Here is a 21,801-nt window from a genome sequence, read left to right on the forward strand (position 1 = left end):
AGATACCCTGTCACTGCCCTCACATGAAGAAGCCCAGATGAGCCCGTGGGATGATGAAACACACGTGCCCCAGAAGCTCCCTCTTTCCAGCTGATAATCAGCCAGCCTTCCAGACCCCGACTCAACTAACTGACCAGCAGTTGGCCACGGATGCCTGATTGAGTCCAGCTGAAACTAGCAGCGCACAGGGTCAGCCCAGCCCAAACTGTTGGCCCTCAGAGTCTAAACAAATGTATCATAAGCTACAAAATTTTGGGGGTAGTTTTCTATCTAGTAAAAATGATACACATAGCTCATTTCAGAGGTGTGCTTGTGAAGTCAAGGCACGGAGTGTAGGTTTTCAGCAAACTGCTGCCTCTTTCCCCTCCCGATTACAGAAAATAAAATAATTTTACTAATACTATTTAATGAGCTCTTATTGTATGTCAGGGATGCTAAATGCTTTACAAATACACTCGTTTCATCCTCAGAATAACCCTGGATAAGTGGGGGTATTATCGTCTCCATTCTTAGGTGAGAAAACTGAATTCGATAGGGGTGAACGAATGCATAGCGAGGGGCAAAGCTGGGAGCTGACTCAGGTCACTTGGCTCCAAAACCCAGCTGCCAGGCACTATAATACCCTGTAAAGAAGGGAAGGCAGGTTCGATTCTACCCCTTCTCATCTGTGCCCCCCCCCGAAGTGTTCTTCCTGCTCTGCTTTGGCTTATTACTCTTTCTCTAAGTTCCAGGTGGAGCTCCTCCCCCAGGAAGCCTTCCCTGACCTCTCTAGGTCACCATGACCCAGCCCTTTTACTCCTTGGCAGCTGGGACTCTGATCCCTTCCAGGGGCAGAGGGAAAGCTCCACAAAGCCCTGCTGATCCTGGACCGATGTGATGGGGATGGGGTTCAGTGGCCGTGAGAGCATGGGAGCGGGTACTTTGTGGGGCCCAGCGTGACTGCAGTGGCTGAGTACAAGGGGATGGGATTCCCCAGTCTGATTCCACCATCCCTTTCCTCCCAGCCTCCCAGCTCCCATGGGCCTACGTGTGTATGTCAGGTCTAACTTTCGTTGTCTTTATGGGACTTTCTCGTCCTCTCCCAACTCCTGATATGCTCTGCGCCTCTTTCCTGGCTGATCTGTCTTTGCTGCACCCCCCACCCCCTTAAGCCTTCCCCAAATGCCTATTGAACTCCTAGTATCTTTCAGGAACAGTCCTTTCCAGCCAAAAGCAATTTCTCCTGTCCCCACCACACACAGCTCTTCCTGGAGGATACTGCCCCTCTTGTGAGCTTTGAATCTGCCCATTCTCCCGCCAGGGACACGAGACAGAGCCAATACTCCCCGCTCCCCACAGAAGCACCCCTTCCACACCTCAGCCCTCCATCCAGGGCAGAAACATCTCCTTAGGCATCAGCCATCTCACCCAAGTGCTTCCCAGGCGGTCTGCTGCGCCCCCTCCCTCCCAGTGGGCATCGCGTCGGGTGATGAACGGCCCCACCTGCCCCGGGGCCTCAGTTCTGGGGAGGGCCACCTGTGCTAGGCTTCAGCTGCCCACTTCCAAATCCCAGCTCCTAGTGCCCGGGACTGCTGTACCCCCAAACCTTATCTTCCACTGCCCCACCCCCTATCCTTCATGATTCCTCCCTCTCTTACTTCCCAAATGCCTGCTCATGCACCCGAGACCTTCGGAATAATCTGTTTTTTTCTCTTTCCTCCCCTACCTTTATCGCCTTCCTAGCCTCCCCACGTTCCTGGAAAGGCTACACCCAAATTCCTTCAACCACCCCCTTGCCAGCACCTTCTGTCTTTAATTCCTCATTCCTGCTGCCTTTGACAGCCCCTGTAAGCCCCGCCTCTGCAGCCCGTTTGCCTTCTCTGTACCCTCCCCTGGACGCGGGGCACGGCCCACGGAGAATCATGGAACCGGGCTGATTACACCCTCCAGAGACTTGTGGTCTTCAGCTGTAGCCAGGCCCTACCACCTTGCCCTCCCCACTAGGCCTTCTGGGGGTCCTGCTCAGCCTCCGAGCCACCCCCCTTTGCAGGGTGTCCATACCTTCGCTACTTTGGAATATAAGCAGAGCCCCCGTGCTTGACTTGCAGTTCAGCCTGCAAACTTGTTTCCCTTGGATCAGCCTCCATCTTGCCCTCAGGCCTCAGAGGAAGAGGTTCCTACCCTGAAATCCAGGGCCAGCCCCACTGGCCTTGGACCCCATCCTCTCCTGTCTTTGCCCTTTCCTCACCCCCAGAATGTTGCTTCCTTCTCTCCGCACATATCAGATCTTTCTCTACAGACTTCCTTCCCTCAGCCTCAGATGTGCTCCCTTATTGCTTCCCTTAGAAAGCAAATCACAATACACACCCCTCCTAGCAGCCGGCTTCTTTTTCTTTCCATCCCTTCCTAGCAAACTCTGGGGGAGAGGAGTCTACACGCACTGGCTCCTTGTCCATAATTGCCTCTTTGGAGGGAGGCCCTCTACCTACCACATCTTCCTAGACGTTCCGTGACCTCCACATACTCAGGAAACACACCAATGGTATATACCGTCCTCATTCTTCAGCTCCAACCTTGCCGCCCTAGAAACCCCAGAGCAACTGAGAGGGTGAATACTGGCTCAGTCCATTTTGTGATCATCACTTAAAACAGGCTTTAAGTTTCCCCGAATTCAGTCCTTTCTTTATTTAACATATAGTTGTTAAGTACCTGTAATGCCCCAGGCAAATATGACCGAGTGACTTCTGAGCAGCTCAGGATATTCCGAGGAGCTAAAGCTACTGCAGAGACATAAACGTGTTCTGTAGCTCAGTTCTACAAGAATTAAGACCAGCGAGGCCTTGTTTCTGCAGAAAAAATGTTATGAAATTTTCCTTTTAAGCGTGTCCTTCACCCAAGTCAACCTCCACTCCCACACGTGTTCCTGCATTTAACAGTATATTTTTGAGCAAGAAAGAAAATAAAGCTGTTCTAGTGATTGATTTAGAGGGCCCGGCTCTGCTGAAATTCCCAGTATCTTAACACAGTGCTAACCTCAAGGACTCCACTAAGGCTCCGTGCCGGCAGGACTAATGCTCAGCAATGAGCAGATTTCAGAAAAAGCAGCTGGGACAAAGGCAGTGTGGTGACAATGAAGTTAGTTGGAAAAATCAAATACAAGAACCCTTTATGCCCACAATACATTCTAAACACATCTCCTTAGGAAATTTCTTGAAATAGGCCAGCATCGCCCTAAGCCGCCCTGGTAGAAACCCCATTCAGATGTCCCCATTCAATGCCACTAGCCATTCCCAAATCCTAGAGGCTGTGTCGTATGCTCCTCCTTCATCCCATTCTCAGCCAGGGGTGGTACGGACCTCCTCCTCCAGGGCCCCTTTGAAAATGCATGGGGATGGTTCGGTCCACACTGACCCTGCTGCTGCTGGTCAGAGTCCGGGGATGCTAACCGTCCTGTGCTGAGGAGGACAGGCCCACACGGAGAAGAAACGTCCCACCCAGAAACAGGAGCAAGGAGCAGCAAATGATGTGGCTCGCTGCTTGAGGGCCTGCCTTTGAGCAAAGGGCAGCGGAGCACACAGCAACTCAGGGGAAAGCTCCCCACTTCCTGCTCCAAACCGAAGGAGGAAGAGCCTTTGTGGGGTGGGGGTGGTCACTGTACCCAAGTGGCCGAGAGCAGTGTGTCTCCTGACATAGAAGGCTTGTAACTTACACTCTACCCTGGCCCCCTGCTTGCATCCAGGGCATTCCTGCGTGCAGTCCCGTGCGGCCCTCTCAGGGGGAAGGGTGAGTTGCAGAAGGATCCGGGGGAGTCTATGCAGCCCTGTCAATAGGAGAACGCTCTCTAGACCGAGGGTCGAGTCAAATGCGAAGGCAGGCCGTTTCTGCGTGCCAGCAAGTGTGCGGGCAGGAGAGGCCTCCATGAAGGGTCTGCTTCCCCACTCCTGTCCAACCTGCCCCAGACCTACTGGCCCTCGTCAAGAAAAATACATAGGATCTGGCTTCCATCCCAGTGGGGGAGGGTACATCTCTCCAGCTCCCATCCGCAGGTCCCCACGAAAAGATACTGGGTCTAAAAGAAGAGATTACAGATCCTGCCAGATCTTATCCTCACTAATAGTAACTTATAATAAAAATAACAGCAACTGCAATATACTGATTGAGGATTTACAGGGTACCAGGCTTGGTGCTGAGCACCCTACGTATTTCTCCACTTAATCCTCACAAAACCTCTATCAGATGGACGTTTTCAACTCCATTTTACAGGCGAGTCAGGCTTTGGGTGAAGGCGGATGAGTGGCAAAGCCAGTGTGGCTGGGCGGGCTGCTCGGAGGCCTTTGTCAGGTAGACGAGCTCAACGACTCAACAACCCACCACCTCGAAGAACAGATTCCTGCTCTGTGCCAGGCAGCGTGCTAGGCTCACGGGGTGCCCTGGAGGACACGCAGGGGCCTGCCCTCAAGAAGCTTATGATCTAGTGGTAGAGCGTGAGTTTGTTTAACAAGTAGCCAAACTCACGATGAGCCGTCCACTGTGCTTCGATCGCATTTATTCATATAGTGCAAGAGCTGTGAAGCACTCAGTGCAGAGATTTGAGAGTAACTCGGGCGAGCACCTGGGATAGGGTGGTCTGGAGATGTGCCCCCCAGAAGTGGACGTTGGGTGAGACCTGAAGGGTAGGAAGTGGGGAGAAGTGGGGGCCTTTGGATCTGAGGCTTTGCTCCTGGCGTGTTGAGACTAGATGTCTTCCGATGGGGAGATGGTTGCCCTAGTTCCTCGGGGGGACAGGGTGAACCCTAAAGGCCAGAGGCACATGTAAGGAGTCCTCATGGGTCAAAAGAGAGCTGACCCACCTGTGTTCTGGGTCAGAGCCCTGGGTGGACGGGGAAGGGCAGTGCCAGCCGGGTAGTATTTTCAAATTCCCTTCCGCCTAGTCTCAGGAAACTGCCATAGTCCCTTCAGGGAGGAAACGGCAGATCAGCCTCTGTTTTCCTTCAGATCCTAAGGAGAAGAGCACACCCGGTGGTGGGGTAAATCTTCCCTTCCCTCTACGGCCACGGCAGGCTTTCTTCCTCCAGCAAGCACACTCTGAACACCTCCGAGGGGCGGGCCTTCATCTGGGCTGGCTTGTCCAGAGAGCTTCCTGAGAGCAGAGGCCACAGATCTGACAAAACTAGGGAGGCAGTCCTAAGTCATGGCTCCGAGCATGGGCTGGCGGCGGGGCCACCAGGGGCCACCGCTGGTAATTCTGTGACCTTGAACAAGTTACATAAGTGCCCCGAGGCCCAGTCAACTCCCCTGTACAAATGGGGTAGCAAGAGAACCCCCATCCCAGGGCTGCTGAGAGCAGTCGCCGAGATCACGCGCACGGATGGGGTAGCAAGAGAAACCCCGTCCCAGGGCTGCTGAGAGCAGTCGCCGAGATCACGCGCACAGAGCATTTACAGAGATGCAGAGGAGCACTAAACAAGGAACGTACGCCGTTGTCGATATTATTATCTCCAGGCAGACTAGCAAGCTCTCAAAAACGAGAGGCTGCCCTAATTAGAACAGGACACCCACGTTCCTGGGCCAGATCCTGGGCCAGGCTTGGTGCCGGGCACGTTCGGGTGTGTTGTTGCATTTAAACCTCCAATCCATTTTACTGACCAGGCAAGTAGCCGCCACAGGGCCCAGGACAGGCTAGTTCCTGTCCTTTCGTAGGGCTCTGTGGAAGAAAGAGATTGCAGGCTGGGTTGAAGACAACGCCTTCACTCCTCACTGATGAGCAGACACAGAGAGCAGTGAGCTCCTGAGCCCTGGGATGCAGGCAGGACACATTAGGCACCTGCTCTCCATGGATGCTTCCAGGGCCCAAAGATGAATGGAGCCATTCCGGCCCTGGGGGTCCTGGGTCAGTGGCAGGGGGCGGGGGAGGGGGAATGACTGCAGATGGTCAACCCTCCTCATCCCAGCCTCCAGTGTCACACTTTTTCATACTTGGAGAGGCTGCCGTCGGCGTAACTTTGTAACACCTGCCATCGTTAGGCGTGGCATGGGTAGGCCATTAGAGCCCTGCTGGCAATGCAGCCAGACGCACACTTACTCTGTCTCCTGTGGGAATGAGGGCCGCGGAATAGGAGATGCCACCGCTCAGAGCCCAACAAAGACGGGCAGACAACCCTCTACGGCCCGGGCCCCGAACCATGCAGATGGAGGTGTCAGCCGAGGTTTCGAGACTGGTTGAGGCTCCCCTCAGACCGTAGCCCCCTGAGGGCACCGTACCAACGCTTGCCGGCTGGCGCTGGGCACTCCAACCACACACGAGAAGGCCTGCGGGGCCCAATGTCATCACATCAGAGCCAAGAAGTAAACTCAAGGAAGTTTTTCCAAACCTTACAGCCACTCAGTGCCAGGCATTCCGATGTGTTATAAGTAAAAGCCTGGAGAGGTGGAGAGACCCCCCACAGGTCACAGGGAAGTGGCCAGTGACCTAAATTCTTGGCCCACAGAGTAAACCTTTCTAATTGTCTCTGAGATGTTGCTCGAAAGATCTGGGGGTTCGTGCACAATCCACGAGAGTCCTCCAATGCCCCATGCATGGCCACTAGAAGCAATGCCGGCCAGGAAGGAGACACGGCTCCGTTACAGCCCCAGGTGGGGATGGCACGTGCGTATGTACGTACAGCCGAGTGAGAACTTTAAAACACGAAGAAGAAATTCCAAACCATTCCAAAAAAAAGGCACCAAAGTCCATCTGTAATTCCGTATTTTTCTTACTTTTATTACGCATACTACCTGATCTAATGCGGCATTCGTCTCTGTGTAAGAAGAGAATACTTCTTTCAACGCAGCTCTAATCTTCCTATTTCGAGTCAAAATGCACTTCCTACAGCACGACATGGTGGCTGAAGTATTTCCAAAACTTTAGAGGGAATTAAAGATCCTTGCGTCTTCTTTCTTCTACGGTCATGAACTTACCCTCCCAGAGGAAATGGACTATTACTCCTGTGCCTTCTGGAGTCTAGAAGATACAGGCAGGGGGCATGGGAGAAGCCCCCAGAGCCTGCCTTGCACTACCCATCCCGCTGGGCTCCTGACAAGGTGGTTGGGGCAGGAGGTGGCATCATATGAACTGTCATCACCTAAGTGCCTCGCTCCCTCTCCAGACTGGGACTCCTCCAGGTCCGGGGCTTGCGCAAAGCTGCCTTTGCCTCTCCCAATTCTTGGCATAAAGTAATACTCAGTGCATGTTTCTTGAATGAGCAAATGAATGAATGAGTGAAGGAGTGATTGATCGAATAAATAAATAGTCTGTGGGGAGACCCCATTGTATTTTTCCCAGCAGAAGAGATTTTCCAGGCTGTTACACTAATGAGGGCTAATATTCTCAGTTATTTTGAGGATAGCTTGAAATTTGCTGCTAATTTAAATAAAATGGTTACGTTTACTCATTAACCAATTAGCGTGCTTCCCAGCAGCTTCACCTCACTAATTTGATTAGTTATACTATGCTTTCTCCTACCCAGGGCCCTGTCTGCCAGCTGAGAATATCACAACTGTATCAGAGTCAACTTTTTAAACAACACGTAAGCAGAATCTCTCAAAGGTTTTAAACACGGTTGTGAAACCAGGCTCTTTCCAGCCCACAGTGTCTTTGGACCCCATTGGGCCCCACTATCAGTTGCCCTATGATAGCATAGCATTCCTATCACTAGACCTATCAACAAACCGAGTTTGTTTCTTAAGGGAAATAAAACTTTCCAAACTGTGGGGTCTTCCTCAAAAGACCACCTGTCATATGTTTGAAGAACGAATGAATGAAACTGGAGGAGAAACCAGAAGCCAAAATACCGGCACCCTCAGGCCAGCCAGCTTCCATCCCCGGATGCCATTTTCTTGTTTTCTTATTTGTTGGAGGTGGAATGGACCTAGCAAATATCTAGGTTTCTGTGGCAGAGACGGGCCTCCCAGGCATGCAGAAAACCCTCACTTCCCACATCCTTGGGGGCGAGCTGCCGGGGCCGTGTGATTGGCTCTGGCGAATCAAACGTGAGAGGAAGGGATGTGAGGCACTTTTCATCTGAGTGTGACATTCAGATTTCCAGTCACACTCTTTGCCCTTGGGGTGCTGTCGGTGGAAGCGTGTACTTCAGAGATCCATATGTTGGAGTCCTGACCCTCCCCCCCCAGGACCTCAGAATGCGACCTTCTCTGGAAACAGTCACTGCAGACGTAATTCGTTAAGTGGGGGTGAGGTCACACTGGAGGGGGGCTGCTAATCGGGCATGGCTGGCATCCTTGTGACAAGGAACAGAGGCGTGCATGCAGGGAGAACGCCACAGGAAGGGAGACTTGCGCCTCCCAACTACCATTCTTGGCAGCCCACAGCTACCAGAAGCTAGCAGAGAGGTCTGATACAGATCCTGTCCTCGTGCTTCAGAGGGGGCACAGCCCTGCTGCCTCCTGGGTCTTGGACTTCTAGCTTCCAGAACTGTGAGACAATGTATTTCTGCTGCTTGAAGACGACACCCAGTTTGTGGTCTTCCGTGGTGGCTGCCTTGGGAAATAGTACGGGGGCAAGTCCCCGGGGTCAGACTGTGAATCTGTAAGAGGCTCTGACTCGCTAATGGCCTGGAGAGTTCCTTCACCTGTAGCCAACTTTGTGAACAGAGGAAGAGAAACACCTCACACCTGGAAATAAGGCAAAATGGGACAGGAAGCGGTCTACCCTTTTCACTATCATCCTGGGCCACTGGCTAACAAGCCCACCCAAGAGTATGGAATTTTCCAAGAGAATGTGCTTGTGTTTGACTTTGCTATTTACTTTTTTTTTTCCCCCTGCTATTTACCTTTTGATTAATGCCCAGACACTAGGAAGTTAAATGCTAACTTCAGATTTCTGCCTGGGTAGTAAGGATCACACTAAAGGCTGTGATTTTATTTCCCTATAGGGCATTAACCACTTTGGAATCTAATCTAGCAATCTTATTCTACCATTGCTCTCTAGAAAATGCCTGCAGATCCTGAGCTCCTCGAATGCTCTCAGTACCTGCTTAACCTTCTTACTAGTTCCCTTATGAATGAATCGACTAAGTTTTTGTCACATGTTCATTTTAACTTGTTTAAGAATCACGCTTTACGTTTTGAATTGACAAAATAACCTTCTTGGTTAATGGCAATGAGTTTTGAGGGTTGTTTATTATCGGATTGATACAGATTCTTTCTGGTCTTAAAACCCCAACTGGGTAAACTGAGAAATTTGAAAGAAGGAAACAAGGAAGGGAAGTGACGCTCAAGGCCAGCAGGATAAACTGGGCCATCTTGCTGTCCTGCCTTCTTGACCTTTTCCCCCTTCACTGTCCTTGGCTGTGGTTGGCTGAAATCCAAGGCACGCAGCTCAACTCTGGAGAATTACACACGTAATCCTCAGGAGAGAGAAGGGTTCAAGTCCCGGCTATGGTGAAGACTTGAGAATTAAAAAATAGAGAATAGTCTGCCTCCAGCATTAGAATGGGAACTTAATGACAGAAACGACTTTTGTCTGGTTCATGTTTGTTTCCCAGGGCCAAGAACACTCTCTGTTACAGGGTAGACTCTCACTGATTTGAGAAGAAAAAAAAAATGTAACGAATTAAAAAGTCATAGAATTCCAGGGTGGGAGGGCCCTTAGGGATTTCTTAGCTTAAGCATCTACATGATATAGGAACCTTTCATAACGCCTCTGGAGCTCACCAAACTTGACCTGGATGCCTCCGATGACGGATAGGTCACGGTATCACCCGAGCCAAAGACTGGGAGGAGTTTCCTTATACTCAGGCAAAAATCTGTGTCTTTATAATTTTAGAAGTTTTCATGTCCCTCTTAAATCTGCTCCTTTCCAGACTAAACAATTCTCATTCTCAAGGGCATGGTCTCGGGTCTCTTTACCAATTTGGTAAAATAATAGCCAATATCTGGGAAGCGGTGACCATGTCCAGTCTTGTCGTTTCAATGCTTTATGGGGATTGATTTTTAAAATTCTTATAACAACCTTGTAAGGAAGGGACTACTATCATACAGGTGAGGAAATTGCACAAGAAAATTTTGACATCTACTCAAAGAACCTGATTAGTAAGTGGTTTGGCTGGGATTTGAACCTAGGCAGTCTGCCTTTCAACATTTTCAAGCTTCCTATCGCATGTGATGCTTAGGGAAGAATGTGTGAGGTTTCATAGCAGAGGTCAGAAAGACTGTCACCTGGGCTGATCTCTACTCCCCAGACAACGATAGGAGGTGCCACATCCCTCCCCTGGAGTTGTGCAGTGCACCACCTTCACAACTGCACGTGGCAGTCCCATCTGTGCATATGTGAACCTCCCTGGTCTCTCCTTGGCCTCTGTGGTCATGAACAAGAGAGATTTTGCTGAGAGCTGTCAGTCAGGGGAAAAATGTCCTTGGAAATACATATTGAGTGTCCGATTTGTACCAAGTTTAGGAGATTCAGAGAATTCTCAGGGCCTGTATTTGTCCATCGTCCCCTTATGAGGTATCCTAAGGTGATATCCCTGTGCTCCTTTTCTCCTCCCCTCCGTGAGCCGGGGCAGTTCTTCGGGGCTAGCAGGTACCTGGGGGGCGCTCCCTGTGCTCCTTTTCTCCTCCCCTCCGTGAGCCGGGGCAGTTCTTCGGGGCTAGCAGGTACCTGGGGGGCGCTCCCTGTGCTCCTTTTCTCCTCCCCTCCGTGAGCCGGGCAGTTCTTCGGGGCTAGCAGGTACCTGTGGGGAGCTCCCTGTGCTCCTTTTCTCCTCCCCCCCGTGAGCCGGGGGAGTTCTTCGGGGCTAGCAGGTACCTGTGGGGAGCTCCCTGTGCTCCTTTTCTCCTCCCCCCCGTGAGCCGGGGGAGTTCTTCGGGGCTAGCAGGTACCTGTGGGGAGCTCCCTGTGCTCCTTTTCTCCTCCCCTCCGTGAGCCGGGGCAGTTCTTCGGGGCTAGCAGGTACCTGGGGGGAGCTCCCTGTGCTCCTTTTCTCCTCCCCTCCGTGAGCCGGGCAGTTCTTCGGGGCTAGCAGGTACCTGTGGGGAGCTCCCTGTGCTCCTTTTCTCCTCCCCTCCGTGAGCCGGGGCAGTTCTTCGGGGCTAGCAGGTACCTGTGGGGAGCTCCCTGTGCTCCTTTTCTCCTCCCCTCCGTGAGCCGGGGGAGTTCTTCGGGGCTAGCAGGTACCTGTGGGGAGCTCCCTGTGCTCCTTTTCTCCTCCCCTCCGTGAGCCGGGGGAGTTCTTCGGGGCTAGCAGGTACCTGTGGGGAGCTCCCTGTGCTCCTTTTCTCCTCCCCTCCGTGAGCCGGGGCAGTTCTTCGGGGCTAGCAGGTACCTGTGGGGAGCCTTGCCCGTCAGAAGCTCTGCCTTATCACCCACTGCTTATCCCCTGCACCTGCGTCTACCTCTGGTGGATGGATGAACCCCACCAAGGACACACAGCCCATCTCCAGGAGGACCCCATCCTCTCCGGCTCACTGGGCAGGCCAGACTCAACAAATTCCTGCCACAGCAGCGTCCCTCCACTGCCCCATTCTGGGAAATGTGTTTGATCTGAGGTCGGTCTCCAGCCTCCTTACCTCTGGGCACTAACAGCCGTGCACCCCAGCTGCGGGCCTGGTGGGAGAGGGTCCGTGGGCCCCCATGTTCCCTGCACAGCCCAGCCACATGACAACCGTGGCTTTGAGGAGCGGGGAGGGGGACCCGAGTCTTGAAGACGTGCTGCAGACCTGCATCAAGAAGCTGAGGCATAAAGCACCAAGGGAAGGCGGCTGCCGGCCTTCTTGGCGAGCACAGCACAGACTCACAGCTTCCCAGGCCAACCGAACTGCAGAAAGGAAGGGCTGGAGGTAAGTAGACAGAGCTGGCAGAGCTGGGCCCGGTGCTGGCCAGCCCGGCTCCCTCATTTGCAGAGAAGACAGGCCCAGATGGGACGGGTCAGTGGTGCTAGGGCCCAGAATCTTCCTCACCTCTGAGTAGAGATATTGACCAAGAGGAGGAACGAGGAAGCCCAGGGGGACGATGGGCTCAGTCCGGACGGTGCCACACAGTTGTCTACAAATGTGGAAATTCATTGAACTGTATGCTTTAGATGCGTACTCTGGTGTAAAATCATTCTCAATAAAAGAGGAAAACGAATAAAGGCCCGGGGAGGTTAAGGTGACATTGCAACACTGTGGCAAGATCAGGCCTAGAACTCAGGCTTCCTGAAACCCCCCATCCCCACCTCTTTTCCCTACTCTTGCATTTTTTTGGGGCCACAGAAACTCAGTGATGCTCTATGAGTCTTTGGGTAGGCTTTGACCAGGGCAGGAATCCACGGCACATGGCGTGTGAGGTCAAGGAAAGTCATTCCACTGTGGGCTGGAGCTAGAATCTTGAGGGCATATATACTGAGCGAGGCTTAGTGAGCAGTAATAATAGTATAGTTCTATAGCGATATTATTAGCTAACACTCACTGAGCACTTACTCTATGCCAGGCACTATTTTAGATATTTGACATGTATTAAATATTTACGATAACCTTTATGTACCATACCATCATTAATCTGTATTTTACAGAAAATAAAATACACCCACATTTAAAACCTTGCCCATTTAAAAACTTGACAACTAGACTGTCAAAACTGATATTTGGGGGCAGACAATCTGATTCCAGAATCCATGCTCTCAACCACAGCACAGAAGGGCCCATACTGAATCATCAGCAGCTGGGAGACTGGCAGTCTTTGCCCACACTGACATCCACCATCCCACAGAGGAAACACTCAACATTCGTCCAGGGGTCCAGATAAGCAACAACCCTGCAGATTTCCACATACATTTGTTAAAAGCAAGTTCATTCACTGTCTCCTGGGCTGTAAGTATTAACAAGCAGGCAGGGAATTTACAAAAAGACCAAACTACTTGTGACCTGGCCATCCCGGCCCATACTCAAGAACAACATGGGGATTTTCTGAACTGAAAACTCAGGTGCCCAACTGCATTAATAATCGGGGAAATGCAAGTTAAAGCAGCAGTGTGATACTACTATACACCTGCCACGATGTCTATAAATTAGAAATAATACAGATTTACAGAGAATACTAAAGGTTGGCAAGGAAGTGGAGCAGCTAGAACTCTAACATAGGGTTGGTGGGAGTAAAAATTGATGTAATTAATTTGGGAAACTGTTTCACTGTATATTGGTTGACCTGGGCTGCCATGACAAAATGTCACCGGCTGGGTGGCTTAAACAACAGGAAGTCATTTTTGTACAGTTTTGGAGGCTGGGAAGTCCAAGATCTAGGTGCTGGTACATTTGGTTTCTAGTGAGAGCTCTTTTCCTAGCCTCCTAATGGCTGACTTCTTGCTGTGTTGTCACATGGCACGGAGAGAGAGAGACACACACACTGAGCTCTCTGTGTCTCTTATTGTAAGGACACTAATTCTATCAGATCATGGCTCCACCTTTATAACCTTATTTGACCTTAATTGCTTCCTTACTCCAAATACAGTCAGGATTAGTGCTTCAACATATGAATTTTGGGGTGACACAATTCAGTCCATAGCATTCCCTCTCCCATGCAAAATATATTCATTTCATCCCAACAGCCCCCAAAGTCTTAAGTCATTCCAGCATTAGCTCTAAAGGCTAAAGTTCAAATATCATCTAAGTATCATCTAAATCAGACGTGCATGAGGCTCAAGCTGTGATTTATCCTGAGACAAAATTTCTCTGCAGCCGAAGCCTGTGAAGTCAGATAAGTTACGTGCTTCCAAAATTTGATGGTGGGACGGATATAGGCTAGACAAGTGCACTCCACAAGGGGGGAGTTGGAAGGAAGGGAGTGATGGGTCCCAGACAAGTCCAAAACCCAGCGAGGCTAATCCCATTTGAAGTCAAGGATTGAGAATAACCCTTTTTGTCCTGATGCTCTGCCCTCCAGGCCCCCTGGGGTGGCAGCATCACCCCTGTGGCTCTGTGGAGTTACCTGCCCCTTTGGCCCTCTGGGGTGGCACTGCCCAAGCCGCTCCCTGCTTTGGTCCCACTCCCGAGGCACTGAGCAGGGCCATCCTGGCCCACTGAGACCAGAGAAGCAGGCCCACGCCTTGAGGAGACAGCCTTGCCCCTGGGGCTGTGGGGGCACTGGCAGCGCTGATGATCTCTGATTGGCCTTCAGCATCAGTCTTCCCTTTTCTTGAGGAAGTGGGCATAATCACAGCTGAACAGCTCTATGGTCTGGCCTTGTGGAAGCCAAGAAGTCCACCAGCCTGCCTTCATTCTGTCCTGCTCTGTCTTTCATTCAGGCTGCCAGTGTCTCTGCCGGTACAAGCCCATCTCGATGAGTGGCTTTTGCGGCTAAGACTGATTGTGTCCATGAGGCCCACCACGATCTCTTAATCAAATTGTGGTTCAGCTACACTCAGGGTTCTCTTCAGAACAAGCTTTCTCATCTTTTACAGTATGGACAGGCTGAGTATGGTCATAAGGCTAGAGACCTGATCCAATGGGATTAGTGTCCCTTCAAGAAGAGACACCAGAGAGCTTGCTCATTCTCTCTCTCCCTGCTGTGTGAGGACACAGAGAGAAGGTAACCATCTACAACCCAGAAAGAGCCTCACCAGCAACCAGATCAGCCAGCACTTTGATCTTGAACTTTTCAGGTACCAGAACTGGGAGAAAATGAATTCCTGTGGCGTTACGTTACGGCAGCCCCAGAAGACTAATACAGACGGTGTCTGCTCCAAGTAAACATAGCGCAACCCTATGACTAGCGAGTCAACTCCTAGGTATAAATCCGCAAGCAATGAGTATATACGTGCACTGAAAGACACGAGCAAGGATGGTCATAGCAGGAGTATTCATAATACTCTCAGGTGTCCATCAGCCGTAAATATATAGCAATATGGTATATTCATAAAATGGAATATTACACAGTAATAAAAATTACAACTACACATAGCAGGACAGAGGTACTTTATAAATGTAACAACGAAAGAAAGAAGCCAGCCCGAGAAAGCATATACCCTATAATCCTGTTTATGTGAAATTCAGAATCAGGCAATAATGCTCTTTTTCTTGATCCGGATGCTGGTTCTGTGGGTGTGTTTGCTCTGAAAGCTCACTAATCTGTACACTTATAATTTGTCTACTGTCTGTACCTATGTTAGATGTCAATAAAAAGTTTACATAAAAATAGTCATCCATGAGAAATATCACAGCATTGTAAGGATGAAGAAGAGTTGCTGTACTGTGTGGTGTGGGGATAGTGTGATCTGCTGACCTACGACTGACCAGTCAGTGACGGCACAGCAGCTGGGCCCACAGAAACGATGAGCTGGCAGAGATCACAGCAGACAATCGCCGAGAAGTGCCAGCACAGTTCGCCGATGACACACATCATGATTGCCTTCGGTTGTACGTTGAGGTGGGGAATGACTCTTTTAAACATGGATGCATAATTGCACAAATGTACATATCTTCTATACTATCTTTAAAAAAAATCATTTGCACTACTGGAGGTAAGATAAGTAAACTCTGAAAATGTTGTCAAATCAGAACAGGTCAGTCTATGGCGTCCACGGGCAATGGTTGTCCTTTGTACTTTGTTGAATAGGCCATTTCTCTTGTCTCTGTCTCAGCACCCTCTTTGGACATCTGAAGCTTAGGCTGCGACTGGCTAATTTTTCCTAGGATAACTTATTTTCCTGGTAGCTTCCCCTCATTCTCCACCAGGAGAAGGTCACACGAGCTAGAAAAGCTCTCGTGGCTATAAATTTTGGCTGCAGCTGTGATCTACTAAAGGACAGAGCCCAGAAGGCCATGAAATGGCACTCCGAAGGGATTCTGAGATGTCAGAGAGCTTAGAGGACCCTTGGGTTCCCTCCTGTTAGGGAAGGGCATGGCTGCCAGAACCAAGACGGCAATTTACCCATAGTCTCTCCAAAGAAGGCAGGTGTTCCTCTTTAGAAATTGATCACCTTCCTTGCTTCCTCCCCCCCCCCCGAAGATCGAGGCACCCCAGCATCTCTTATCCCAGCCTCCTTCTAGGCAAGCCAGGTACGACTCTCCCCTTTTCCTCACAAGCATACTCCTGACATGAGTTTAACCATCCTTCCCCTGTGCCGGACATACATGAGCACACCCCCAGCAGGGGGCTCGCTCAGGGAACTCACCTGGGGTGTCATCCCGTGGCAGATGTACACGATGGGAACGTTCTCTGTGTCTGGACCCTGATCGAGACACAAATCGGTCTTCAGAGAGTTCTGCAGCTGAACACCAGAGGAGGGGTGGCCACACCAAAGAGAAAGGAGCAGAGGAACAAATGCATTAAATCAGGGGAAGCCAGCATTCCACTGAGACAGGCTCCATTTCCGTTATCAACCTGAGGCCCCTTGAATACTCCGGAAAGCAACAAGCACCAGCTTTTGCCTTGCAAAACGGTGCTAAGGGAAACCCAGCCTCCTGCGAAGGAGGAGCATTCTCATGTTGTTAAACTATACGTTGAGACAGTCTAGGTGGGAATCAAAGATACACACGTGTGCACACACAGAAGATGGTGCTAGTGTTGCACACCCTCCATTGCCACAGGGGTGGCACCAGGACTTTCAATAGTCCCCGGGTAGAAGTCTTTGCTCTGGAAGGTTGGGGGAAGTGGGCAACATGTTAGCTGCTTTCAGGCCTGAGATGTCCTCTGGGACCAGGTCCTCTCTGCCCCCTGCAGATCCAGCAGTGGCTGGCCTGGCCCCAGTGGTGTCCAGATGATGAAGATTCTCCAGAGTGGGAGTTCTGGCAGGTGAATAAGAGAAGAGGGGGCCAAGGGAGTACGAGAAGAGAGAGGTATGTCTTACCCTCTCCTACAGGCACACAGCAAACAACAGAACCAATGCCTTACCATGTCAGGTAAGAATGCCAATATTCAATGTCTCTTTCTGGCATAAGCCCACTCCCAGCCCCTGGAAAGGACAGCTTACAGTCCCCATGGCCCTGTTCACCAGCCTCAGCTAAGTAGACCACTGTGGGCACCAACAGGCAATTTAGAATGAGTTAATAATTCTCTTTCTTTCTCTCTCCTCCATCCTTCTCTTTCTGGAATGGAACCATCTCATCACCCTCTTATTCCATGCTAGAATCTCAGTGAGAGAGTCGGTGGTTCGTGGGTGGTGGCCACAGAATTGTGAGGCCATTTAGATGGAGTCTGGGGGATCTGTTGGGCCAGGTGTAAGCAGAGAAATCCAGTTGTGGCCAAGGAAGAGATAAAGCATGAGACAGAATGAGAGACACTGCGTCCTGCTATGGCTTCAGTGGCTTCCAGCTCTAGTGCCCATGCCCCGCTGTACTTCGGTTCCTGTCCCCATAAGCGACTTTGTGGCATCGCTCCCCACCTTAACTTGAGCTAGCTTACACAGCTCTTGTTAGCAGTGAAGCACTCTGTTTAGAATAGGAAATGGATACTGGAATTCAGGGAAGACCAGGGCCAAGGACCACAGGTGGGTCATCTATCCAAGGAAGCCAGAGACTGACAGTGGCCAAGCTTCCGTGGTCTTGATGACTTGCGGCGGGAATGCAGTGAACCCAGTGAAGGGGTGCGGAACGGAACGACCAGAGGCACAGTTGTGCTCTAGGCCTACCCTGTTCTTGACACGGGCAAGGAACAAAATCAAATTCTTTTCTCTTGAGCTTCCTCTCCTCTACCGGGTGAAGGCATCTCAAGCCCAGACTTGTGGTTTGGGGGTCCTGAAGAATTATAAACATGTGCCAGCTCCCTCGGCAGACAAACATCTATGCAGCAGATCCTCTTTTAAAAAACAACCACGTGGCTTGCCTTTGTGAGGGAGCCCGTGTCAACACACCCTGGACTTTTCCTGCAGCCCACAGAGAGGTGGGTGTCACATCTGAAGCCGAGAACCATAATCCATTAGTGAGACCTGCTAACTGCTGTCGCAGAGAGAAAGGTCCAGAGCGCCCTGATGTCAGACTTGGCTTTCTGCTAGGCTCTCAAAGCATCCTCTGGGTGAGGAGGAGGGTGGTGCCTTTTGATAAAGTCCCCCCAGCTCTGCGTCATCCCTCCCCTGGGAAGCAGGTGGTGTGTTGATGCTGTCGGGACAGACAGGCTGGGATGGAATCCTGGCTCCAGCTGTGTGGTCTTAGACAGAGAACACTTCTCCTTCTTGCCTGTTTTCTTCTCTCTCAAGTAGGGATAATACCAGTGCCTCCCTTGTAGGACTGTTAGGAGGGGTAAGAGCAACCATATCCACAAGCAGGGAGCACAGGGCCTGGCAAATGGCAACTGCGCAATAACTGTTAGCTACTCCTGTTACTGCTATGACCTTGCTGACCGCCACCCAGGGCAACTAGCTGTTATGGCTGCATCCATGCACCAGCTACCATGGTAAGCACGTGCCACGTGTCACCTCTCCTCAGCCTCAGAGGAACCCAGCCAGGTCGGCGACATTCTCTCTTTGAAGGATGAGGAACTGTGGCGTAGCAGGAAGGTCTGCCTCACCTCCCTGTCTGTGATGCCACTCCCGGGGCACGGACACTTCCCCATGTCACCTCTACTTACGCCTTCCCTTTGTCTGGCTAAATCATCCTTCTCCTCAGCTTCTCTGTCACTCTGGAAGTCTCTCCTGACCCAGGCCTGGGTGTCAGGCCACAGCCCTGTGCTTCACCAGCACCTCCACTTCTCCTACTGCTGTGCTTAGCATGCTGTGTCCTGTCCCTTCCTCACGTGCCTGTCTCCCCCATCTGACCAGGCTAGGTCTGAAGCTTTCTCATCGGCTCTGACACCGGCCAGCCCTGGCACACAGAAGAATATATGTGGAATGAATGAATGAATGAAGACAACGAACAAATGAATGGCATTCCCAAATGAATGATGTTGGCAAATGGAGGAGTGGCAAGTTCTTCCCATCATGCAAATGGCGACAATCCTGAGACTATGCAAAATGCCCCATGAGATGGTATGACTATAGCTTTTAAGGTTTTGTAAATTGTCAAGATTGCACAGAGAGTCATTGGCAAAGCTAACATTCCAGAAGCCGGCAGGTCTGTTTCTAGATGTTGCTCCATCTCTGCTTTCAGCACAAGAGCTGGGATTCATCCAAAGACCCTGCCTCTTGGACGTGGGGCTCAGTGATCCAAGGGAGACCCATGCCCACACAATGGGGCCCACAGAAGTCATTAATGGGACCTGTTAGTGGATTAATGGGTTAGGTTATAGACTTGACTCTGGCCTCACTGAAAGTCCCAGGAGGTTATTTGACCTGAGCAATGTAGTTTGTCATCAGTTGGAATGGAAAATGTAAAAAGAAACTCTACCCCTGAGAAGACATCTGGTCGCTGTATTTCAGAATAAAAATAATCACCAGGAACAATGATTCAGCCTCAGCAAATCCTCTTGCTCTTGCGGCTGTGTCCTGCTTTGCCCAGCTTCACCCTTTTGCCCCCATTAAGAGTTCATTATGCTCCTTGACAAGAGAGCGTGGCTCTGCTCTGTCAGAGCCCAGCCTGTGGAGGAGCCAGAAGGGAGGGGAGGCTGGCTGGGCCCCGAGCAGCGGCTGACAGATGGACATACGGGGGGTCAGAGACCTCCGCCAGCCCCAGGGATGGCTAGCACTGCTCAGTCCTTTGGGATGATGAGAGAGTGACTTTTCCGCCAATCAGAGTAAGAACAGCTCGAACTATGGACTCAGACAGATCCACACCACAGCCCTGTATCTGCCACTTACTGTTGGGTCCGCTAAAGGTTCTGCTTATGGCGGTGAGAGGGTTACATGGCAAACCTGTTGTACATGTCTTTAAGAGGAGACCCTTTTGCTTGGAAGGCAAGGATGCCTTTGGCCAAGACCCAGAACTGCAATGGCCACACACACACACTCCCCTCCACTGTTTCTTTCCCACCGTGGCTCATACTGTTCAATTACAGCTGACGGCTTGGTCAGAACACGAATCCAGAAGCTGGCCCTGGCTCACAGGGGGTTTGGGGCCAAGAGTTTCTCCAGAGCCACAGCAGCATAAGCATCCTTTCTGGATTGGGTCCCACCATGGCCAAGGGTCATACACAACTTGCTGTGGGCAGAGTGTGGGGGCACCAGGAACATCTGTGTCCTTAGAAAGGCCCCAGAGTGGGGGGGACATGGGGCTGATGGGCACTTCACAGTCCAGTGTGTTCCCATGGGGACAACAGGATATGGAGCTTCGGGTAATAGCTAGGTGGCACCGGCTAAGAAGCTTTCTGGCACCCAAATTACACCAGCCTGAGAAGTAGAGAGGGAAGGGGCCACTGAGTGATTTCCTCAGGACGTGTCAACCGTGCCATGGAAACTCTTGTGGGATGATATGACTTCTTCCTACAGGTTGGCCTGCTAGACAACAGAGGTCTGATAGGGGGTGGGGAGATTCCTGGGATCCTGCCTCTGTGTCCTGTAGAATCCTAGGATGTCAGAGTTGGGAGGCCCACAGAGAACATGGAGGCCAGTCCTCAGCTAGCATTCTTCTTCCTCTCCCAGGCAGATGCTCTGGTGAGGCAAGCCTTGAACTCGGTTCTGACCACAGGTTATCTAAGGAAGAGGCAGCAGGTTTTCCTTTGAGTTTCATCCTGGGATATCAAAAAGGTCTGAGGGGAGACTCTCCAAAGGGAAGAAGCAGAGTGATATCAGAAGCTGATGCCTTAGACTCAGTTTCTCTGCTGTTGACCTATGTGAACATGGGAAGGTCACTTTGCCTATCTGTTTTCCCATCTGTAACACGGCGTCGGTAACCTATGTAGTTTTGAGGGCTTAGAACTGTCAGCAGAAAAGCTCTATGTGTTCAGGAAGCAAAAACCAGGTGAGATACCAAAAAACCAATCAGGTATCATTAAAAATACTTTAAGAGTTGAATGGTCCTGAGAACACTGGGAGAACGGTAGAGTTTATCATATTCAAAGCACTTTAACCTTAGAACATACAAATTGTCAGGATACATAAGATATTTATATATCTTAGACTTTGTTCTACTCTAGGAACAAAGTATTACTTTGCCCCATTTAACAGAGGAAGAAACCAAGGCCCACAGATGTTAAGACACTTGACTGACAAGTGGCTTGGTCAAGATTGGAACCAGGTCTGTCTGGATCCAAACCCTGTGCTCTGCCTTCCATCGGGGCCACTGCTCTGTGCCAATCCATAGTGGTCCTAAAACATTCCTCGAAATACAGTGAACTAGAGAAGGTTGTGTTCCAGAACTCCTTTCCTGGAGGCTGTGTTGTGAGTGGAAAGCGGAAGCCCTTAGCCGGGGGAGGCACGCAGGCTGGTTTCTAGAACCTCAGACACCCATGCTGGGGGAACCTTAGGTGTTTGTTATGTTACCTTGCAAGCCTACCCTAACTGCAGGTTTTTGTTTTATTAAGTAGAACATGCAGGTTTGACGCTGGAGCTAAATTGCTTAAGACTCTAAAGCTGCATCTGGTCTGCTGGTCTACCAGGGGTCCCACATGGGCGGCTGCCTCTTGTCCGCTGGTCCCCCAGAGGTCCCGCATGAGGTTGAAGGCTCCTGTCCTTTCCCCCGACCCCGGATCTCTATCTGGCCCTCCTTTCTGTGTCTGCATGAAGCCCCAGGGGGCCGCTCCTTACCACCCCGTAGGCAATGATGTCCGAGTACATCCTCATCTCTGGGTACACGCTGACCAGGTACCACCGGAAAGTCTTGCACTGCAGCTGTTTCCTCAGAGCCTTCCTCGCCGTGATGTCCCCGATGTCGATCCCCGAGTCCTGCACAGGTATGCAAATGCAGAGCTCCCACCACCGCCGGGCGCAGCTGCTCCCCAGACCTCCCCGCCTGGGTTCCTGGACACTGTCTAGTGAAGGGAGG

General features: G+C 51.1%; 1 protein-coding gene across 2 annotated transcripts in view; it reads right to left on the reverse strand.

Moving 5' to 3' along the window:
• The window catches only part of GALNT18 (polypeptide N-acetylgalactosaminyltransferase 18), a 340,291-nt gene that overhangs the window by 26,841 nt on the left and 291,649 nt on the right, over positions 1-21,801 (reverse strand). For both annotated transcript variants that reach the window (XM_087855271.1, XM_045796495.2), the window contains 2 exons: positions 21,564-21,701; positions 16,125-16,220 (listed from right to left, as the gene is read on the reverse strand). In XM_087855271.1, the coding sequence (XP_087711397.1) occupies positions 16,125-16,220; positions 21,564-21,701 (234 nt within the window). The remainder of the gene's footprint in view (positions 1-16,124; positions 16,221-21,563; positions 21,702-21,801) is intronic.

Source organism: Ursus americanus, chromosome 24, assembly GCF_024610735.1.
Source record: "Ursus americanus isolate L20-20 chromosome 24, mUrsAme1.1.p, whole genome shotgun sequence".
NCBI lineage: Eukaryota > Metazoa > Chordata > Mammalia > Carnivora > Ursidae > Ursus > Ursus americanus.